At 42.0% G+C, this 20,786-nt stretch overlaps 1 protein-coding gene across 1 annotated transcript in view; it reads right to left on the reverse strand.

Annotated features, from left to right (window-relative positions):
• Window positions 1-17,803, reverse strand: part of LOC306924392 (uncharacterized protein) — a 39,899-nt gene extending 22,096 nt beyond the window's left edge. The window contains exons 1-2 of the mRNA XM_079502886.1: window positions 17,678-17,803; window positions 14,217-14,342 (exon numbers count right to left, since the gene is read on the reverse strand). Of these exons, the coding sequence (XP_079359012.1) occupies window positions 14,217-14,310 (94 nt within the window). The 5' untranslated portion in view covers window positions 14,311-14,342; window positions 17,678-17,803. The remainder of the gene's footprint in view (window positions 1-14,216; window positions 14,343-17,677) is intronic.
• Between the last annotated feature and the right edge of the window lie 2,983 nt (window positions 17,804-20,786).

The raw sequence follows: 20,786 nt of genomic DNA on the forward strand, positions 1-20,786 counted from the left end.
CTTTATTGTAGGGAACCTGTTCATGCTCCCAATCTCAGTCCCAGACTTCAAATAGTGATAGAAAACTATCACGGATTGTATCGTCCCTCGGCGAACTCGGCGAGGGACGGTGGGCGGTTATTTCTTTATGATGATCAACGGTCAGATGGAACAATGCAAATACGCGCTGTTGTGTTACTGGAGGGGGACAGCAACACTAACATCGCCTCACACCAGTCTTTCCACCTCGGAGGGGCACAGCAACACCACTGTCCCGCGGCAAACTTGGCTAGCCGAGTTGGAACGATACACAGTGACGATACACAGTGACAGACACGTACATACAGGTATGGATAAATAATGACAACGCGTCTTTGCATTGTTTCATCTGTTCGTCTGGCGTCTGCTTGATCCGTCATCATCATCTTCATAAAAAATAAACAAAACAGTAAATGTATCCCCAATATGTTCCCTCAGTCTCATTATGTAGCTCATACAAAAGCCAATTACCGACGAAGGGTAGATGGGATCAATGTGTACTTTTTTCCTCGTAAAAGTAGACATTCAGGGCTTTCATTAGGTGTATACTGTATAGTATGTATAGGATATGTTATGTTCATTTTTATAACTGCCTGTCAACGTCTGACATAAAACGGTCCCTAACTAGGCTTTCTGTTCAAGAAGAGCACGTTACTACAAAAGCAGGTGTTACATAAAAAGGTAAATATCTCCAGAATGGAAGATGGTAAAATTAAAATAATAAATTTTAAATTGGAGTGGACAAATTAAGCTTTCTTTTGAGGTATGCGGTGTGCTTCTCGCTATGAGAAAACATTTGCTGTCGGCCTTGGAAAAGGTTGGTCGACCAATGCTATCAGCGTAGCGTCAGGGCTAATCAGGCTGCGGGAACTGTTCGCGTGCGGTGTGTTAAGTGTTTAACCTGTAAACCTAAAATAAATGGTAACCTGTTAATTAATACTGTGGTTAATTATTAAGGGACCAAGAAGTCACAAAGTGACTTTGGTCACTTATTGTTTTTGTGTTTTTTTTTCCTTCTTCTTCTCCTGCCACAAATTGCAGTTCTGACTGAACGGTGCAGTCGGTTTTCTCGAAACGCGGTAATCTGGTAGAGGGCCATGCCAAACGGTGACTATGCGAAGCCCATGACGATTGGCCAAATGGTGGCGCTATAGCACTCAATTGAAAATGCAAATTTTGAACGTGAATATCTCATTAACCGTTTGACCGTTAGCAATGACACTTTGATACACATATGTGTCTCCTCATGCCGAACAACTTTTGTGTTCTGACTTTTGACCTCTGACCTTTAGATCACCCGCTATTTTGAATTATATGAAAAACAGTTCAAATGTATCTCCTCCCAGGGTCTTTGATCAAAATGCACAAAAACGTCTACATGTGAACGTTGGACCTATACGGACAATAAATCGTAGTAATTTATTTTTAAGTGAAAAAATTACGTTTTTATGAGCCAATGAAAATTGCTGTATGCATGTATGCAGCGTCATATGCTTATGTCACTTTACAGTATAGTAGAGGGTCATGCCAAATAGCACTGGAAGCAGTCTTACTCCAATTGGCCAAAGGGGGGCGCTTAGCAATCTTTTGAAAATGAAACCTTTGAACAGTCATAACTCATGCTTTGTTTGGCCAAAATTCATGGCACAAAATTCATGGCACACAGTTCATTTTGAGCAGTTCGAAAAAAGCTTACATCTGATTTTCTGCCCTGATTTTTGAGCAACTTGCGCGAAACGTTCTACACACAATCTATGGACCATTAACTGAAATTCCAGTTGAAGAGAATATTGTACGTGATCACATAAACAGCACACACACTGTAGAAATGGATAATGACATGCCCAAAACGAGGACACATACTTGTTACCAAAAACACTGAATGATGTTACCGTTTACAATGACAAAACAGACTGTGTCCGGATAGCTCAGTCAGTAGAGCTCTCACAAGGTTATGGGTTCAAATCCGGGCACCGCCAACTCAGCCCATGATTCTTATGTGTGCATATTGTTCTTATTGCGTATCGTCTTCTTTATTGGTCCCGCCTTATCGCTGCTTGCAGCTATATTTATTATTATTCCTTGCACAAGCAGAGTACTGTGGTCGTGCTCGTACGTGCACGTGTATGCTCGGAGGTATATACACACTGATGTTGATGGTGACGTAATTAAGATGTTTCAATGTCGGGTTATAACTGGCTGTCGATGGTGACGTAGTTAGGAGTCGTAGTTTCAGTGTCGGGTGAATTAAAGGTAATGTCTGTATGTAGGAAAAGAGAAGGGAATCCACACACTCATATGCTCCAAAAGGTATATTTCAGAATTTCAAATATAGGCCTACCGTTTGGAGCATACGAGTGTGTTCCCTTCTCTTTTCCTATGTCACTTTTTGAATCCAGAACCTCCACGAAGTGATGTGCGTATTTTACTATAGTTAATGTCTGTATATATACACACATACCCAGGGGGCAAACCACCCTTTTTTAGGAAACCTGCATTTTTCACAACATACAAAGTTGTCCACCAGAAATAATATCTATGACCCCATATGATCACAACCTATATGGACAACCCGGTAAATTTTTGGGTGAAAGTCCAATATGGCCGCCCCAATATTAGCCCCTATTAGTTATAGTGGGGGGTGAATAGGGCAAAGTTTTAAACGGTTGATCAATGATATGAATACGAACATTTTTTGTATTGGAAGTTTCCATGATATCCAATATGGCCACCACAATACTAGCACCCAGAAAATAGGTTTGGCTCTAAATTCTGAACCAGATGAGCTAGAAATACAAACTCATGGTTTCTAACCACGAAAGATATTATCGCCCTGGCTGTATTTTGGTTTTGTTCTACCGTTTGTTGGCATTTCCTCTGTTTATGTTGACAATCATCCCTGGCAGGGACGTGCATCGCCAAGCCGGACATCCCTTCCTTCACTGAGTCTGGATGGTCTCAGTGACGGGAATGAAGTCCCCTGTCCATCTACAGAGCCAGCCTGGCCTATGTCAATGAACAAGACAATATCATGTAGCTGTATCAAAGGCTGCCAGAAAATCTGCTCATGTGCCAGGGACTGGAGACAAGATGCAGCAGGAGCTTCACTCCATTCCTGACTGGGAATGGCTCAGATGCATCACCATTCTGTGTGCTCTGTATGGGCCCAAAACCACTGGCTCAACTCCAGTCCGCTCCTCTGACAAGTGTCCTGCTCACTGACAAGAGTAACATCCTAGCACGCTTAAACAGAGAGTTCTCAATTTCCGAAGAGGATATTGCCACGATACCCCAGCTGCCAATCAAAGCTGATCTGGCTGACCCCCCCACCAGTGCACCAGACAGTGAAAGCACTCCAACAAACCACTTCTGGAAAGGCACCAGGAGGTGATGGGTTGCCTGCAGACATCTACAAGAATGGAGGCATGGCACCTGTACCAGGTAATCTGGAAGAGGGGGAAGTCCCTCAAGACTTCAAGGACGCATCCATAGTGCATGTTTAGAAGAGGAAAGGGGACCGGCATACTACGATAACCATCATGGTATAGCCCTCCTGAGTCCTGAACATCACAGGAAAGATCTTAGCAAGAATCATCCTCAACCGGCTAATCAGCCATGCTGAGAATGTTTTTCCACAGGTTTCCACAGAGGCAGAGGTACATGTGACATGATATTTTCCATTTGCCAGCTGCAAGAAAAGTGCAGAGAGCAGAAGGGTCTCTATATGGTGTTTGTTGACCTCACCAAGGCCTTTCACACAGTCTATCGTGAGGGCCTATGGTAGATCCCTGGCAAGTTTGGCTGTCCAGGGACATTGATCTCTCTCATCGCGTCCTTTCATGACAGGATGCCAGCCAGAGTCCAAGATAATGGTGATGCATCCCCAGTCAGGAATGGAGTGAAGCTCCTGCTGCATCTTGTCTCCAGTCCCTGGCACATGAACAGATTTTCTGGCAGCCTTTGATACAGCTACATGATATTGTCTTGATCATTGACATAGGTCAGGCTGGCTCTAGATGGACAGGGGACTGCATTCCCGTCACTGAGAGACCATCCATACTCAGTGAAGGAAGGGATGTCCGGCTTGGCGATGCACGTCCCTGCCAGGGATGATTGTCAACATAAACAGAGGAAATGCCAACAGAAACAGTAGAACAAAACCAAAATACAGCCAGAGGGATGTCTTTCTGCAAAGAAACACCCCAGAACAATAATATACTTAATAGAGGGAAATTATGGCTAAAATATTTATATATCTCTCATGGTTAGAATCCATGAGTTTGTATTTATAGCTCATCTGGTTCAGAATTTAGAGCCAAACCTATTTTCTGGGTGATAGTATTGTGGTGGCCATATTGGATATCATGGAAACTTCCAATACAAACAATTATGGTATTCATATCATTGATCAATCTGTGAAGTTTCGTGGAAATATCCCTCAGTTAAAAATGTTGCCCTATTCACCCGCATTATAGGCTAATGGGGGCTAATATTGTGGCGGCCATATTGGATTTCCAGAAAAAGAAATTGACCGGTGTGTCCATATAGGTTGTGATTCTATTGGGTCATAGATATTTCTGGTGGACAACCTTTGATGTTATGGCAAATGCAGGTATCCAAAAAGGGGTGGTTTTCCCCCCTGGGTAATAGGATCTGACAGGAAATGTAATGTGTCTTTTCTTATTCATGTTTGCAGCCATTTTTACAATATGCAAGCTCAAGAATATATGTCCCTTCTGTGCCATGCATCTTAGCTAATGGATTAATATTGCTTCCGTTTGCCAAAACAGTCAACAATCATGGTAGAAATCATGGTAAAGCACTATTTCGGGTAGCCACCATCTTGTAAATATGCACAATAAGGGTCCAGACACACCCAATAATAAAAATAGGTATTCCATTGAGTCTCTCATGGTCAGAAACCATGAAATAGACACCAAGTTTACATTTCTAGCTCATCTGGTTCAGAAGTTAGAGCCAAAACCTATTTTCTTGGTGCTAATATTGTGGCGGCCATATTGCGGCGGCCATATTGGATTTCATGGAAACTTGCAATACAAAAAATGTTCATATTCATATCATTGATCAACCTGAGAAGTTTCGTGGAAATATCTCTGTTTAAAAAATTGCCCTATTCACCCCCCATTATAACTAATAGGGGCTAATATTGGGGCGGCCATATTGGACTTTCGCCCAAAAATGGACCGGGTTGTCCATATAGGTTGTGATCCTACTGGGTCGTAGATATTATTTTTGGTGGACAACTTTGTATGTTATGACAAATGCAGGTCAACCCCCTTTGCCCCCTGGGTAACATGTAAGTAATCTGAAACCTATCTTTATTACGTCACCATTGAAAGCCAGTTATATCCCGGCATTGATACATATCTTCATTACGTCACCCTCAACATCAGTATACTGTGCCTCCGAGGATACGCACATAAAAGCCAGTCGACCACAGTATAGTACTTTCAACTTACGGTACATACTAGTGATCGACGGCCGATTATCGGCTTCGATATTCATGTTTTTGAGTGGTGTAAACCACTCCAACAACTGGCTTTGTACCCGTGTCTGTCCGTACCAAAAGAAATCACACCCGTGTGAACCAAGTGGTCTTATATAGACTGATCAACTGTGGTCTGACGTAATGAAATCACACCCGTGTGAACTGGGTGATCGTAGCCATCAGTTTGGTACGAACAGACACGTAAACTAATGCTCATTTTTTGGTACGAACAGACACGTAAACTAACAAAGCCAGTTGTAGGAGTGGTTTACACCACTCAAAAATGAGCATGGTTGCTATGGTCACCCAGTTCACACGGGTGTGATTTCATTACGTCAGACCACAGCTGATCAGAAAAAAACAGCCGATTATTATATTTTGTCATAAATGCGCAAACAAGTGCAACAACCACTCGTTGAAAATCCGGTAAAGTACGGTTGTAAGCAGATGTATAGCCTAGCTGCGTGTCTTCCTGTAACACCGATGGAGTAGACACAGAGCACAGCACGCTCTGCCTGGGCCTGCCTTGAAGTCCCAAGTTCTCTCTTTCCTCCCTCCCTCCCTCCCAGTCCCCCCCCCCACACACACACACACACACACACACACACACACACACACACACACACACACACACACACACACACACACACACACACACACACACATTAAAGAGAGGACCAGAGCTAGAAGGAATAATACTAACCTTGTAACCATAAGCTTTGCTGTTTTCATCTTGAATTAACTATAATAAAACAGAGGGTGTAACAATAGTAGACCTATGTTAGCCAACGCTAGCTTATAATGCTAACGCTGCAAACTTACAGCAGCAGCTGTAAACAGTTATTTGATTGCGTAAAGTAAAAACAAGGTCACATGGCTTTGGGGAGTTTGGGCAGCAGTTCTATAAGCTCTTGTGTCCTCCAAACATGAAACCTATCTCAATTACATCAACAACCAATACAATTCATTTTACCCATCAAATGATTTCAAAACATAGATTAATTACGTCATTACTTGCGCAAGCAGAGCACGCAAGTATGGTGGTCGTGCTGGTACGAATGCACGTGTATGCTTGGTAGGTATTGATGGTGACGTAATTAAGATATGTATCAATGCCGGGTTATAACTGGCTTTTGATGGTGACGTAATAAAGATAGGTTTCGGATTACATACAGACATTACCTTTAATTAACCCGACACTGAAACATATCCTAATTACGTCACCATCGACATCAGTATACCAACCAAGCATACGCACATAAAAAAGCCAGTCGACCACAGTATAGTACTTTCAACTTACATACATGTATACATACATATGTTATCTGTTACCCAACCAATATTGAAACGTATCGTAATTACGTCACCATTGACAGCCAGTTATAACCCGACTTTAGTATTTAATTTCAATGTTTTACAGAGAGGCTGAGATTTGAAAGTTCGTAGCGGTCGACAGTACTTGCGCGCTCTGCTTGCACACAAGTAGGCACTCGGCAGAGTGCAGTTCTAGTTATTATTATGTACAAAGGTACCTTTTTACCCATAAAGTCAGTGATGTAAATAGGTTTCCAATGTATTTTTTTTATACATAGCACATTATATATATATATATATATATATATATATATATATATATATATATATATATATAAAGAAATGGGGCACTAGCCCCTCCTATATACAGTTTATATTAATATTTGTGTTTAGGTCAATGTTTGTTTTAAAAACGCCATTGACAATGAAGAGAAATTAATGTTTCTTTAGTCACTAACAAACATTAAATCCCATTAACAAAAAGATAATTTAATGTTTGTTTTGACACCGTTTGTTTTACATCATCATTACATCAACTAAGATGATAAGAGCGCCCCTCACTTCACACGGGTGTGATTATTTTAATGTATATTATAATCTGTAGTATTAGCACACCTCAATGTTGAGGATGTAAAATATAATAGTTGTCCCTGCTCCCTGTAGTCCCTCTCTACAGGGAAGGATTAGCCTGCCCTACACAGTTGTGATCTATCTTCATGAGCTGCAATATACATGTTAACTATATCCTATAGTTAGTATAGACTCTCTCATCGTAACGCCATGTGCAAAAATAACAGATTTACAAGATACTAAAGCTATTGACACACACTGTATGGTAGGCCTACAATATGTTAGCTTGCAGATCTGTTCTTTTTAAGCAGAAAACTGAAAGGACCGTTCATTTGTATAGGCCCGACACTTTTTTATGCCACTCCTGCCCGCTCCTGCAATGATTTTTATCTGACAGAGAGACAGAGAGAGAGAGAGAAAATAGTGTAATATAATTCCAAAATGTATTACAAACCCTATAGACTCAGTGAAAACATTCTTACGATGGAGAAATCCCGCCATAGGCAGACCTAGCTCCCGAGAGAAGACGGACTATGCCCACTGCACACAAAACGAGGTAAAGACTGAGCTACACGTCTGACCATTGTACCAAGACATCAGAGACACATACTGTCCACTGTACCAAGACATCAGAGACATGTACTTCCCACGGATTACAATCACCCAAGGAGAGTTTGAAAACCACCAAATGTTTATAACATGTTTAAAACATTGAAATACTGCTGTCAACTTTCAAAAGTATAAAACGTCTCCTATGGATGTATTACGTTTTTTTAGTACTCAAAGTGTTAATGTAACACCGCTCTGTTTATTGTATTGTTTAATCTTGTTTTGTTCCACTTTTGCTTTGGCAAGAAAATGTATGTTTTCTCATGGCAATAAAGCTCCTTTGAATTTAATTGAATTGAGGACTCCACATGCAATGTCCACTGTAGCACAGAAGGGGAAATTATGTTCTCCTCAGACATAATAGTATTCATTTTCATATCTTGCTAAAGCGTGTAGACCCATAGCCTATATAAAATAGCCAAAACTGAGCTCAGAGCCCATTTCCATCTACAATCTCATATGAAAAAATATCAAGTGTATGAAAGCCATATCCATTTGAAATGTTTATTATATTGTTGGAATGTTACACACCTGCTCAATTAATTGCACCATTAGTGTGCTGTGCAAAATAGATCAGGTCAAATCAATTATAGGCTGGCTCAGCCGCGCAACTGCGCAAATTGAGCCGGTGGGATTGAAAACGTATAGCAGGCATTCTTCATATCCCCACCTCAATTAAACTCACTGGATTATAATTTCTTCAAATAGACAAGAGGATCCCAGGGTAGACCTATGTAATTATTAAGGGCATTCAGGTATGAATGTGATGTCTTGATCGCAAACCGACAGTATCTCTTGAGAAGGCAGATTCAGACGGCGCCCGGGCTAGGCCTGTTGCGGTGCTAGAATTTCCCCACCGTTTTCACCGTGCTTCTCAACACCGGTAACACCGAATCCAACCACTAGGTGTCCTAATAGACCTGTCTGGCATTGATCCAGAAACAGAAACAGCGCTTGCACTTCTAGATCTAATTTCCAAAGTAAGTTACGTCGAGGATTTAGGCAGTATAGGCAGGCACGGTCAAAAAATACAACTAGAAGATAAACAATCCAGCAGAACTATTTATCATTTTATTTTCCTCACCGAGACCAACAACGCACATGTTTCAGCTCACATAGCCTTCATCAGTGTTGATCAAGACGCTAACAGGAAATCATTATAGGATGAATTGAGAACGCACCGTTGCTACAGGTTATTGTGAGTAAATAAAACACTAAAACATTGTGGAAGTATAAGCTCACCGTACATAAGTCCAATGCAGCTAACGCCAGGGCTCAACCGGACGCGTTGCGTCTCCGTCGCGTGCGTCAAAAAACGCACCGGTTCAATTTGAATGCACGCGTCGCGTCTCCGTCAACGCAATGCGGGCAGTGGAGCCACCCTTCATTGATTAAAAAGGTAACATTCCCTGACCCTGACGGAGACGCGACGCTGACGCGCCCGGTGGAGCCCTGGTGTAAGTCCAATGCAGCTAAGACCTGTCACCAAACTAAAGTGAAATCTGACACCATGCTGCGTGTGTGCTCAGCTCCGCTCTGGCTGCTGCCTGCAGTGACGACGACTACGTGGGGGCTGCGGGGCCCCTTGATGATTTTAGGGAATTTCTAGTTTTTCTACATTCCTAACACCTCCCCCCGCCCCGCGGATTATGAAAACTATTCGTCCCTGCTTGTACACATGCAGATCAGGCATTGAAATGCTAATCTGGGTGCTTAACCTGCCAGGTATGTGTGTGAGGAGCTGATCACAGTCACAGATAGAGGGAAAGTGTTATATTTGGCCTATTATTTATGCTATATATATTTTTGACCGCGTCTGTGTCACAGTCTCAGTCACAGACATTGCGCACACGAGAGAGGGAGAGAGAGAGAGAGAGGGGGAGAGAGAGAGAGGGAGAGAGAGAGAGAGTGGGAGAGGGGTGCTGCGTGTTAAAAAATAAATAGGCTACTCATCTTTGTGTTCTGTTTCACCTTATTGCTGACTCGCTGAGTGATCGTCACAGGGAAAAGGGGTTTAGAAGCGAAAAAGTCCGTTGTGGAGAAAAGGAACTATAGCCTATGCACTCCTCACAGAGTGATTAGACTACTAATGAGTGACAGGTGATGCCACTTTTGGAGCGTGGCTGAGGATGTCTGTTGGAGAGAGTGTGAGTGAGACCGAACCTGCGGAGGCGGACAGGACTATAGCCTGCAATCATGGCATAACATGCTCTTCTGTTTATAAACTAAACACTGTGACGTTTAAAAAGTGTTACAAATAAGTGTTTAGAACCTAAGTTTAGTGTGAAAAAAAACCCATTTTTTTTCCCCGCGGGGGGGGGGGGGGGGGGGGGGCTTAGAGTATATAAAGGGGGGTGGGGGGGCGGGGAGGCGGTGCGGCACGTGCCCCCTTGAGGATTATGAAAACTATTCGTCCCTGGCTGCCTGCCTGTAGCCCCGTTGAAGAGCAGCACTCACTTCTGTTCTCTTCATAATAATAATAATAATAGTACAACCTGTTATCTGACTAAAGTATTGATAACCTGCTTATAAGCACATGGGTGCCACACGAAAATGAACTGAAGTGGTTGTATAGGGTACACGAGAAAATAGTCTAGTATTAAAAATAACAATAAAACGGTGCTATCGGTGTGCAAGTAGTCGGTGGCGTGCCCGCCCACCGGTAACACCAGACACCGTGACTAGCCCGGGCGCCTCTCTCTCAACCATTTCGGACACGGGGCGGCTCGCTGGAACCGGGCCGGCCCCCTGGAACCGGGCCGGCCCCCTGGTCGCGTTACTGGGGGTTTGGATGTTCCGGGGACCCCCAGGCACCCCCACACGGTAACTATCATTTCTCGACCGTTTCGGACACGGGCGGCTCGCCAGAACCAGGCCGGTGTATCGGTTTTGGATGAAATCAGATTAACCTGAAATCGTGTCAGCCGTCGCCGCAGAAACGAACAGATGTTCTAACCGCGACAGAATGCATAGCTGTCCTCGCAAATGCCACCTTTTCTGTCACAATGCCAAAACATACCCAATCCGATCCGATTCTTGGGCAGACGGACACTCACATTGCGATGTGGACCTTAGCCACAGATGAGTAAGCCTGGGACCGAGGCTAGCCGTATATGTTTTGTTGTTATTAAACAGGAAGCTGTCTATCTCCAACAATACTATAGCCTACGCTTTAGAAATGCAACATCACCATTGGAGTGTAGGCTATAGTATGCAGCCCATGTAATCGATTAATGAATGAATGAATAAACAAATAAACGTCTGTTTCTGACGGGATTCGAACCCCTCCCTTTTCAGCATAAAGTCTACTAGACATGGAGCGTACTCCAGTACGCCTTTCCTAGCGACGATATTGTGCAATCATAATCAAATCATAGATTATAAAACCGTGCAGCCATGAAAACCAAATGGACATGGGACCTAGATTAAGTTGAGATCTCATTCACCACAGGCACATTTATTTCCAACACGACTGTTTACTACAGATTGGTTGCTAACATCTCCAACCATCATCATCACCTAAATTCACCATAGTGATTGTTATACAGGCTACTCAGAAATAGTAAATATGACACGATAGGTTAGATTTGTTTTCAAAGTGTCTGAAAAGCCAATGTGCTACAAATGATTGAATATTGACCAAATTATTGAAGCTAATGTTACATTTGTTCTTTGATTAATATTTGTAGGCCTATTACAAATCAGACACAAAATCAGTGTCAATTCACATGACTGCACTGCACATATCATGCCAATTCAAGATACACACGACAACTTTCCATCACCAACACAGGATCGTTATTCTTGCCTATCCTATAATGTTTTGAGTTTTTATAAACATTTACCCTACACAAACAGTCCATAGACGTTGGCTGGGATGGGACAACACTTGGCCGGCATATGATGCAATTTCGGAAAGCCAGGCATTGGAGTGTCCATCAGAAAGTAAGAACAAATAAAATATAAAAAAAACATCGTAGCCTACATAATCTTGCTTTTTGAAAACAAAAACTATGCAAGACCAAATAGAAATAGAAATAGAGAAGGAAAGGTAGACAGAGGAGGAGAGAGAGAGCCATGCAGGGGCGTCAGTCATTCAATGGTGAATGACATCTCAAGTTAATCTAGTTCCCATGTCAGTTTTGAGTTGTGATGACTGCTTTTATACCCTATGATTTTGATTATGATTACAAAACGTCATGGCTAGAATGGCTAACTGTAGTACGCTCCATAACAAACGTTCATTTATTTACGGTATGTATTTATTCTTTCATCGATGCGTTTATATTGACGCATTACAAAGGCTGCATAGTTAATGTATGTGACACATATGTTTACTCATAGTTGCATTTATAAAACGTATTGTTGTACATAGACAGGAAGGAAGAAGGCGAGTGTCTTCCTGTTTCTCAACAAGATAATCAGATCGGTATGTTTTGTTTAAGTTGGCATTGACGAGGACAGCTACGCCGTGTAGGGTCCGCGTAGGACCATAATGGAACATCTGCAGTTACTAGGACGACGGAGACGCCATTTCAAGTTAATCTGATTTCGTTGTAATCTTCACCGTCACCCTGGCCGCGTTCCTGTGGGTCTGGAACTACCAGGGAGCCCCACACAAAGTTCCACCACTCACTTCACACAGGTGTGATTTTTTTAATAAGCTTGCGTCTGTGAAATGTGCGCATAGTAGGCTATACAGTTTGAAATACAAAAAATAATAATCACAACGCGCTTCTGTGGTATTTGGCAGTGAAGTAATTTTCCATATAAATAGCCTATAGTTGTCTCCACCAGGCCGAAGGCATGGGGAGAGAGTATGTTTTGCACTCCGTCAGTCCGTCCGTCCATCCGTCCGTGTGTGTGTGTGTGTGTGTCCGTCCTTCCTTCTGTGAACAGCTAATCTCCGGCACCGTTAACCTGGTCGATGCCACATTTTGCACACACACTCCCTGGATGCCAACGATGAACCTCTTATAGCGCCACCAGGAGGCCGCTTTGTGCAAAACAAGTTTTTGGACAGTACACCTACAGATTTGGTCCAAACATCACGCAAATTGGTACACAGTCTCTCTAGAGCCATTCAACGAAACGGGTCTTTCAGATTTCTCAGACTCCATCCTGATTGGCTAAGATTGGCTTCCAAAGTTTGCAGGAGTGCTCAGTTTCAAAGAAAATTCTGCAAATCATGAAAACATTGTGTGATTTCCGTGAAATTGTGCACGCACATTCCCACTAGGCCGAGGAAGAACTGCCACATGAACATTTTCAACTCAGCCTCATGGTAGCGCTATAACTGGCTGAAAAGTGTTTTTACCTCTAACTGCACGGATCTGTGGATAACTTTGTATGCTCCCTAGAGGCCAAGGAAAAACCTTTGCCTGGAATTTTTCACATCTGCTCTTTATAGCGCCACCAGGAGGCCGACATATGTAAAACACATTTTCTAATATTACTCCTTCAGATTTTATCCAAATGTCACGCAGATCGGTACACATGCTCTCCATAGTCGTTTGATTTCTCATAATCCACCTTCATTGGCTACAATTGGCTTCTAAACTTTTCAGGAGTAGCCCGCTTTGTACCCGTTTTGTACAAATCGCCACAACTACTGAACGCAGCGTCCGATTGTGGTGAAACTGTGCATGCATATTCCCACTAGGCTTTGGAAGAAATGCCACTTGACAACAGGCCAAGCCACGTCACGCACACACACATTTATATTGCTCCTAAACATTTTGCCCAACATCACACACACACACTCCTATCCTCCTGGTGGAGACCTGTGCCCAGAAGGGCACTTTTTCTAGTTTATTCTGTCACTGTCAGTAGATCAATGGCCACGTGTAATTTTGTTAACAAAGTCCTGTGTGAACGCTAACTGGACCAGAATCAAAATGCCACTATTTAAACATTTGGTCCCTGATTCAGACCTTCTAAGTGAACTTTGGGTGTGAAAGCGCCCTTAATGAGAGAATACCAAAGCATTCACAACAGTCTTTAGATTACCAGTGGAAAGAAACGATTTCATCTAGTGGATGTTTCTAATATGCATGAAGCAGGTTTGTACAACCTTTTCACCTAATGTTCAAAGCAGAGTTATGAGTGGTCTGCCGTGGTTATTGTGAAAATTTGACATTGTGGCAGCCCTATAGAACAGAAAATATTAAAGAAAGGAAGAGCACATGAAACTTACTGAGGTGTGGGTGGTCTTCAGCTTCCTGTTTAATAGAAATGCCTTCAGGTTCCTGTTTAATAGAAACGTCCCTGGCTGAGTCTGGAAAGTTCATCTTCACCTGCAGTCTGGACTCCACACACTGCTCTGAAATCAAGTGAATAAGGAAGGAATGTAATAACTGGAGACCTAGTGTTGTTAGCCCAAGTGAATAAATTGAAAGAAACCAATCTTTAATGTTCTGCCTCAGTTCAAGCAGCAGGGAGCATAAAGTGCAACCATTTCTGTGAGCGTAAATTGTAACCGTTCACAAGTAGGGATGGGAGATAATATTTGATCACATGGTCAGTTTTTAATTGACCTCGGTGAGGAGAGTGATCTAAGTAGGGCTGCTCAATTCATTACTATTTTAATAATAAAAAAAAATAAAAAAAACATAAAATAAATAACTTGTTCAACTTTGAACTTGGAAAAAACATAAATAAAATAAATAACTTGTTCAACTTGGAACGCTCTGTCACAAGGAACAATTTGTTGTGTCCATCATCACTACTACAAAACCATAGTTCCATGTGACAGAGGGGTCAAAGTTGAACGAAAGTTGCTCTATGGTAGAAATAGGTCAACAATACAACTTATGCTAGTTTTGTGAGTTCATTTATTTTTAATGCGTGACCCCCAGTGACCTCCACCTTATGACCGGAACTACTTAGTATTCACCAAAACCAGGGCAGAACTCCCACCACGGGACTCGGTCAATCAATTAATACCTTTGCAACCACTATGGGAAGTATTTCCTACAGCGTTAAGTACAAAAATCTGAACTAACCCTTTAATGTCAACAAAGTCCACACTCACAACACCAGAGGGTGTTAACAAACCACGTGCATTGAAATGGACCATACTACGGTTTAATAAATTGGACATGTGCAAGTGATATTTTGTTTAGTTAAAACTAAGTTTGATTATTGTTATTAGTCTCAAATAGCACTTATTCCCGTAAAAAAGCCGAAGACACCCCGTCCCCCTTTTTTCCCATACTGTACATATTTTTCCCTTATTTTACTTTATTTAACTGTATATGACGATTTCCTTTTTTCCATTGAAGTGTATATCTGTACGCCTTTAAATGTTCTGATGAATTGAAAATGGAGGACCCTGATGTAAAGTCTTAGTGCTTTTCATGGTTTTGTCCTCAAAGTAGCAGTTTTTGTATTGATTTGTGCTTTCGTTTGAAATGTACCCACTCTACATACTGTGAATAAAATAATCAATACAAACTGTCTCCTCCCGCCCACCCACACTGCAGGCCTATTGATTGATTGTAGGGCTGGGGTGGTATGAGATTTTTATTACCGCGGTTATTGTCGGCCCCCATACCGCCGGTATGGCGATAATTACTGTATCACAATGGTGCAGACTTGCTCAGTAAATAAGTGCCACAGCAGGTCGCGTCGAGGAAATGAGCCAGAAAACGGAATTAGATGATCAGCTTTCCAGCATGGAGACAGCATCAAGGAACCCAGATTGACGAGTTTACAAAAAGAAGTAGAATGGCTTGGATCTCGGCTGTACGGCGCACGGGCGCAGAGACATAACGTTCAACAAAGTATCTAAGCACAGCCGTGTTTGTTCACAACATTTTCCTTGTAATGTATTTGGGCCCGACGTTCTTTCTATCCATCCTGGTGTTGGTTCACTATGTTGTCGCCAAGAACGAGCTCAATATTTACAAAAACATACCACCGTCACTCTATTCTGAGTGATGTGGGCTAGAATGTAATGCCCACGAAAGGGCCGTCCCTAGCTTTTCAGACGCCGCCCCCCTCTTGGTGACGTACACGTTTTCACACGCTATACAGAGATGTATAGAGCAGCTGTGTGTCTCTAACTGTGTCTCTGTCTCTAGCTATCAGGAGGAGGTAACAGGGGGTGCAGGCAAACAGAGTTTTGGAACGGATATTATGGACAATATATTTTATTAAGGAAAGATTGGCATGTCAACGCCGCAACACGTGTTCGGGTGTCAATCAAATCAACTGCGTCAGACATCTCCCGCAGCCCGCTGCTAAAAAAAGAAATAAAAAAGCGAACGGATTTCACATCATTTCAGATCAAGACAAGTTGTGTTGAGCGTCTTTTTCCTGCGATCCCATTGATGTCACAACAGACAACATGTATAGGTGGGTCTGGTTTGGAGTAGCCTAATTTAAAACACTGTCCGACTTTGTTTTGAGCGAATATTAATACCTCGCGCTATTGTAACAGCCAGGTGCATTGTGCATTGCTCAGACCGTCAGAGAGAGAGAGAGACATTAGGCTAAACGTGTTAAGACATGCAAATCCCTTGACTCCTTCAAAACCGCTCTCAAAGGGCACCTACGGATGGCTGCAATTCAAAACTGGCCCCCATAAAATCTGAATCCCCCCCACCCCTTTTTCCCTCACTGATGAATTCCTGTTCTGTTCTTTGTCTATATAGAAGTGTCTATTTGTACGTCTCTAAATGTTTTGATGAATTGTACATGGTGGACCCTCTTGTAAACAAGTGTAATGCTTAATTGGGTCGTCCACTCACAGTTAACAACCTTTGTATTGAGTTTGTGCTTGAAATGTACTGTAATTCTGCAAACTGTTAATACATATTTCAATCAGTCAATCAAAAGCACATGGTTTGTTGAACTCCCTCTGGTGTTGTTGTGTTGCTGGCATGATTAGACTGACCGAGCCTCACTGTTTATTATGATACACTTTTCATTTCATATCACACCATATGCACTTAGGCTTAGAACAGCGCCAGAACAGCACGGACAAAAAAAAGTTAAAGAAATAATATTTTTTTACCGCGGTATGAGTTGTATACCGGCAGTATGGCGATATTGCGGTTATTGCACCCAGCCCTAAATTGATTGAAATATTTATTAACAGTTTGCAGAATTACAGTACAATTCAAGCACAACTCAATACAAGGACTGTTAACTGTGAGTGGACGACCCAATAAAGCATTACACTTGTTTACAAGAGGGTCCACCTCGTTCAATTCATCAAAAACATACTATAGCCTACTATACTATAGCCTACTATGCACATAATCCACTGCAATAGTACAACACACTGATGTAACGTTATGGTTACAATAATAATAGCTCCAAACGGAGCTACAATATAGTATTGCAACCAAACTGTAGCCTACATATTGTAACGTTTAGCACCCTGCGCTGGAATCGAACCCAGATCTCCAACTCAGCAGGCACAGGCAGGTTAACAAGCCACGTAGGTCGTAGCCAAGAGAGCTAGCTCCCTTTGGAGGAGCAAGTTACGATATTATTACTGCTGCTGCTTGTTCATCATCACATTTATAAATAACAAAAGCAGATATGAGAGAAATAGGCCTACGACTCATATGCTTCATGTGTAAAGATAAGTCAATAATATAAAAGAGTAAAAACACAACGTGATAGTTGAACGGTTCGTCTTTTTACCTGTAGCTGTGTTTCTACTTTCTTTCAGTGGATGAGCTGCCTGCTAACAAACAAACTTCCTCCTGCTGCTTAACGACCGCTCTGTTTTCAAACGACACCTTTTAGTTGTGTCTGTATATTAAGTGTCAAAAGTCCGACGCCATAATGATGTTTTAACAAACTTGTTCTTGTTCTGTCTGTGTATTTTAGCAGCAGCTGCCGAAACAATAATAGAGCGCGGCCGGAGAAAAACAAATAGGGTTGTGCACATGCGCACTAGCGCTGCTGGAGCGTGCATGGTGCACGTACCATAAACGATCACTAGGGGGAGCCATGGTACAGTGTAATACAGTGGAACAGCTATACTGTGATCTCAAAGTCGAACTTCACTAAATCATTTTAATAATAAACTTATAGAAACCATTTGTTGAATGAAATTTAACTCAATGTCTTCCACTCTCCCACACACATAGCCTAGACTTAATGTTTTTCCTACTAATATGTGTTTACGCTTTTTTCCTACTAACAATATGCATGTTTACGCTTTCATTTATACTGTGTAGGCCCTATCTATTGTTGTATTATTTATGTTGCTAAATAATTTATATTAGATTGTTATGATTTGTTTGTATTTGTGTTGTTAAATGAGGTGAGATTAACAGGGTATTCTAAATCTCACCTGCACAATCCTACAACATGCTGTTGTTCCAAATGTGTTTCGTTTTAAATGTACAAATAGAAAAAATTAAAATATAGCTGCAAGCAGCGATAAGGCGGGGCCAAGAAAGACGACAATACGCAATAAGAACAATATGCACAAATAAGACTGACAAGCTGAGTTGTCAGTACCCGGATTTGAACAGACAACCTTGTGGTCTGAAGGCGAGAGCTCTACCGACTGAACTATCTGGACACAATCAGTGACTACAATGTAAACAGGAAAATCATTCAGTGTTTGATAACAATCATGTGTGTCCTCGTTTTGGGCATGTCATAGCGTGTTCGCTGTTCATGTTTCAAAAATCAGAAAATCAGGAATAAGCATTCTTCAAACTGCTCAAAATGACAGAAAATCTGAGGGCGGAGCTTACTTGTCAAAGTGAAAGATGTGTTCCCCTTGAGTCAAGGAACATGTGGAAACAAGTGCCATGAATTTTGGCTAAACGAGGCATGAGTTATGACTGTTGAAAGGTTTCATTTAAAAAAAATTGCTATAGCGCCCCCGTTTGGCCAATTGGAGTAAGACTGCTTTCAGTGCTATTTGGCATGACCCTTTACCATACTGTAAAATGTCATAAGCATATGACGATGTATGTATTAGAGACAGAAGAAGCATTTTCACAAACCAGCATTGGCTCATAAAAACTTCATTTTTTCACTTAAAAAAATGTGCTACGATTTTTTTGTCCGTATAGGTCCAAAGTTCACATGTAGAAGTTTTCATGCATATATGCGCATTCAAAGTTTGCATTTTCAATGGAGTGCTATAGCACCACCCTTTGGCCAATGGTCATGGGCTTCGCATACTCACCGTTTGGCATGGCCCTCTACCATGCTGACAAGTTTCGCGAAAACCGACTTCACGGTTCAGCCAGAACAGCTATTTTTGGCGGAAGGAGAAGAAATATAATAAAAAATGGCGGGTGATCTGAAGGTCAGAGGTCAAAAGTCAGAACACGAAAGTTGTCCGGCATGAGGAGACACATATGTGTATCAAAGTGTCATTGCCAACGGTCAAACGGTTCATGAGATATGCACGTTCAAAGTTAGCATTTTCAATTGAGTGCTATAGCGACACCATTTGGCCAATCATCATGGGCTTCGCATAGTCACCGTTTGGCATGGCCCTCTACCAGATTACCGCGTTTCGCGAAAACCAACTGCACGGTTCAGCCAGAACTGCTATTTTTGGCGGAAGAAGGAGAAGAAAAAAAAACACAAAAACAATAAGTGACCAAAGTCACTTCATGACTTCTTGGTCCCTTAAAAACACAAAAACAATAAGTGACCAAAGTCACTTTGTGACTTATTGGTCCCTTAATAAAACAATAATAATCCTATGCAGCATAGGAATTGTATAATAGCAAATGTATTACACCAATATTCCCTTTAGTCTTACTCCGGCTAATCCAGCTCTTTCCATTCCCTCCTTTCTTCTGTATACTGTATATTATTACTTCCTGCATAGAAGTATAGCCTATGCTCTATTGCAGTGGTTCTCAACCAGTGGTTTGGGAACCACCCGTGGTCCTTGAGGGTTCCAGGTGGTCCCCTGGTAACCAAATTGACCCTTACCTTAAGTGCCTTGCAGAGTCGAACGTAATCGACGCAAGAGTACATACGCAACTGAGGGTGAGAGAAATGACTCCCTTGCATTGCGTCAGTTACGTGTTCCGTCTTGTTACGTCAGGTTGAGATCTGATCCCGAGCCTACGCAACCATATTGCTTGCGTTGCGTACCTTGCGTCGAGGACACCCTGCCCACCTGGAGGCAGCAGAGCAAGAAGGCTTTTCCTCCTCTGCTCGACCGCTCTTGAAAGAGGACAACACTTCCGCCGGCACATTGAGTTGTAAACGTAAACACGATCGGCATGGATATATCACATTGGAAGTTAAACAGGACAACATGACATCAGCGTTCGAAGCACTGCTTTGCAAACTCGTCGGTGATTATCAGGCCTGGACTGACGTTATGTCCAGTGGGGAATGGGCCGCCCCCATTGCTTTAATATGTTTTTGGGCCAAATGTTAGCCCTTTGACCCTTTGATCCAATGCTGGCCTATTTAACATTGGATTCATTGCAAACAGACCACTAGGGGGCGAGCCCAACTCGTTTGCGATGGTTTTTGAAAACCTTATGCCCATCCCTAACACCATACCAAAAATCAAGAACTTGTCACCAAGTGCATAATTGTTATGATTTTTTATGTATTAAATCCCAGTTTATAGGCATTTTAAGCTCCCGGCAGCCATCGTGGACGCCATCTTGAAAATGATGCCTTTCCAGAAGTTATTTTTTCCTAATTTTTTAGTATGTTATTTAGCACACCCAATACTAATATAATCCATTGGAAAATCTCTTTTATCAATTATTTTGATTTATAACCATATACTGACCCATTTAATATT

Source organism: Electrona antarctica (assembly GCF_951216825.1).
Source record: "Electrona antarctica genome assembly, chromosome: 6".
NCBI classification, from domain to species: domain Eukaryota; kingdom Metazoa; phylum Chordata; class Actinopteri; order Myctophiformes; family Myctophidae; genus Electrona; species Electrona antarctica.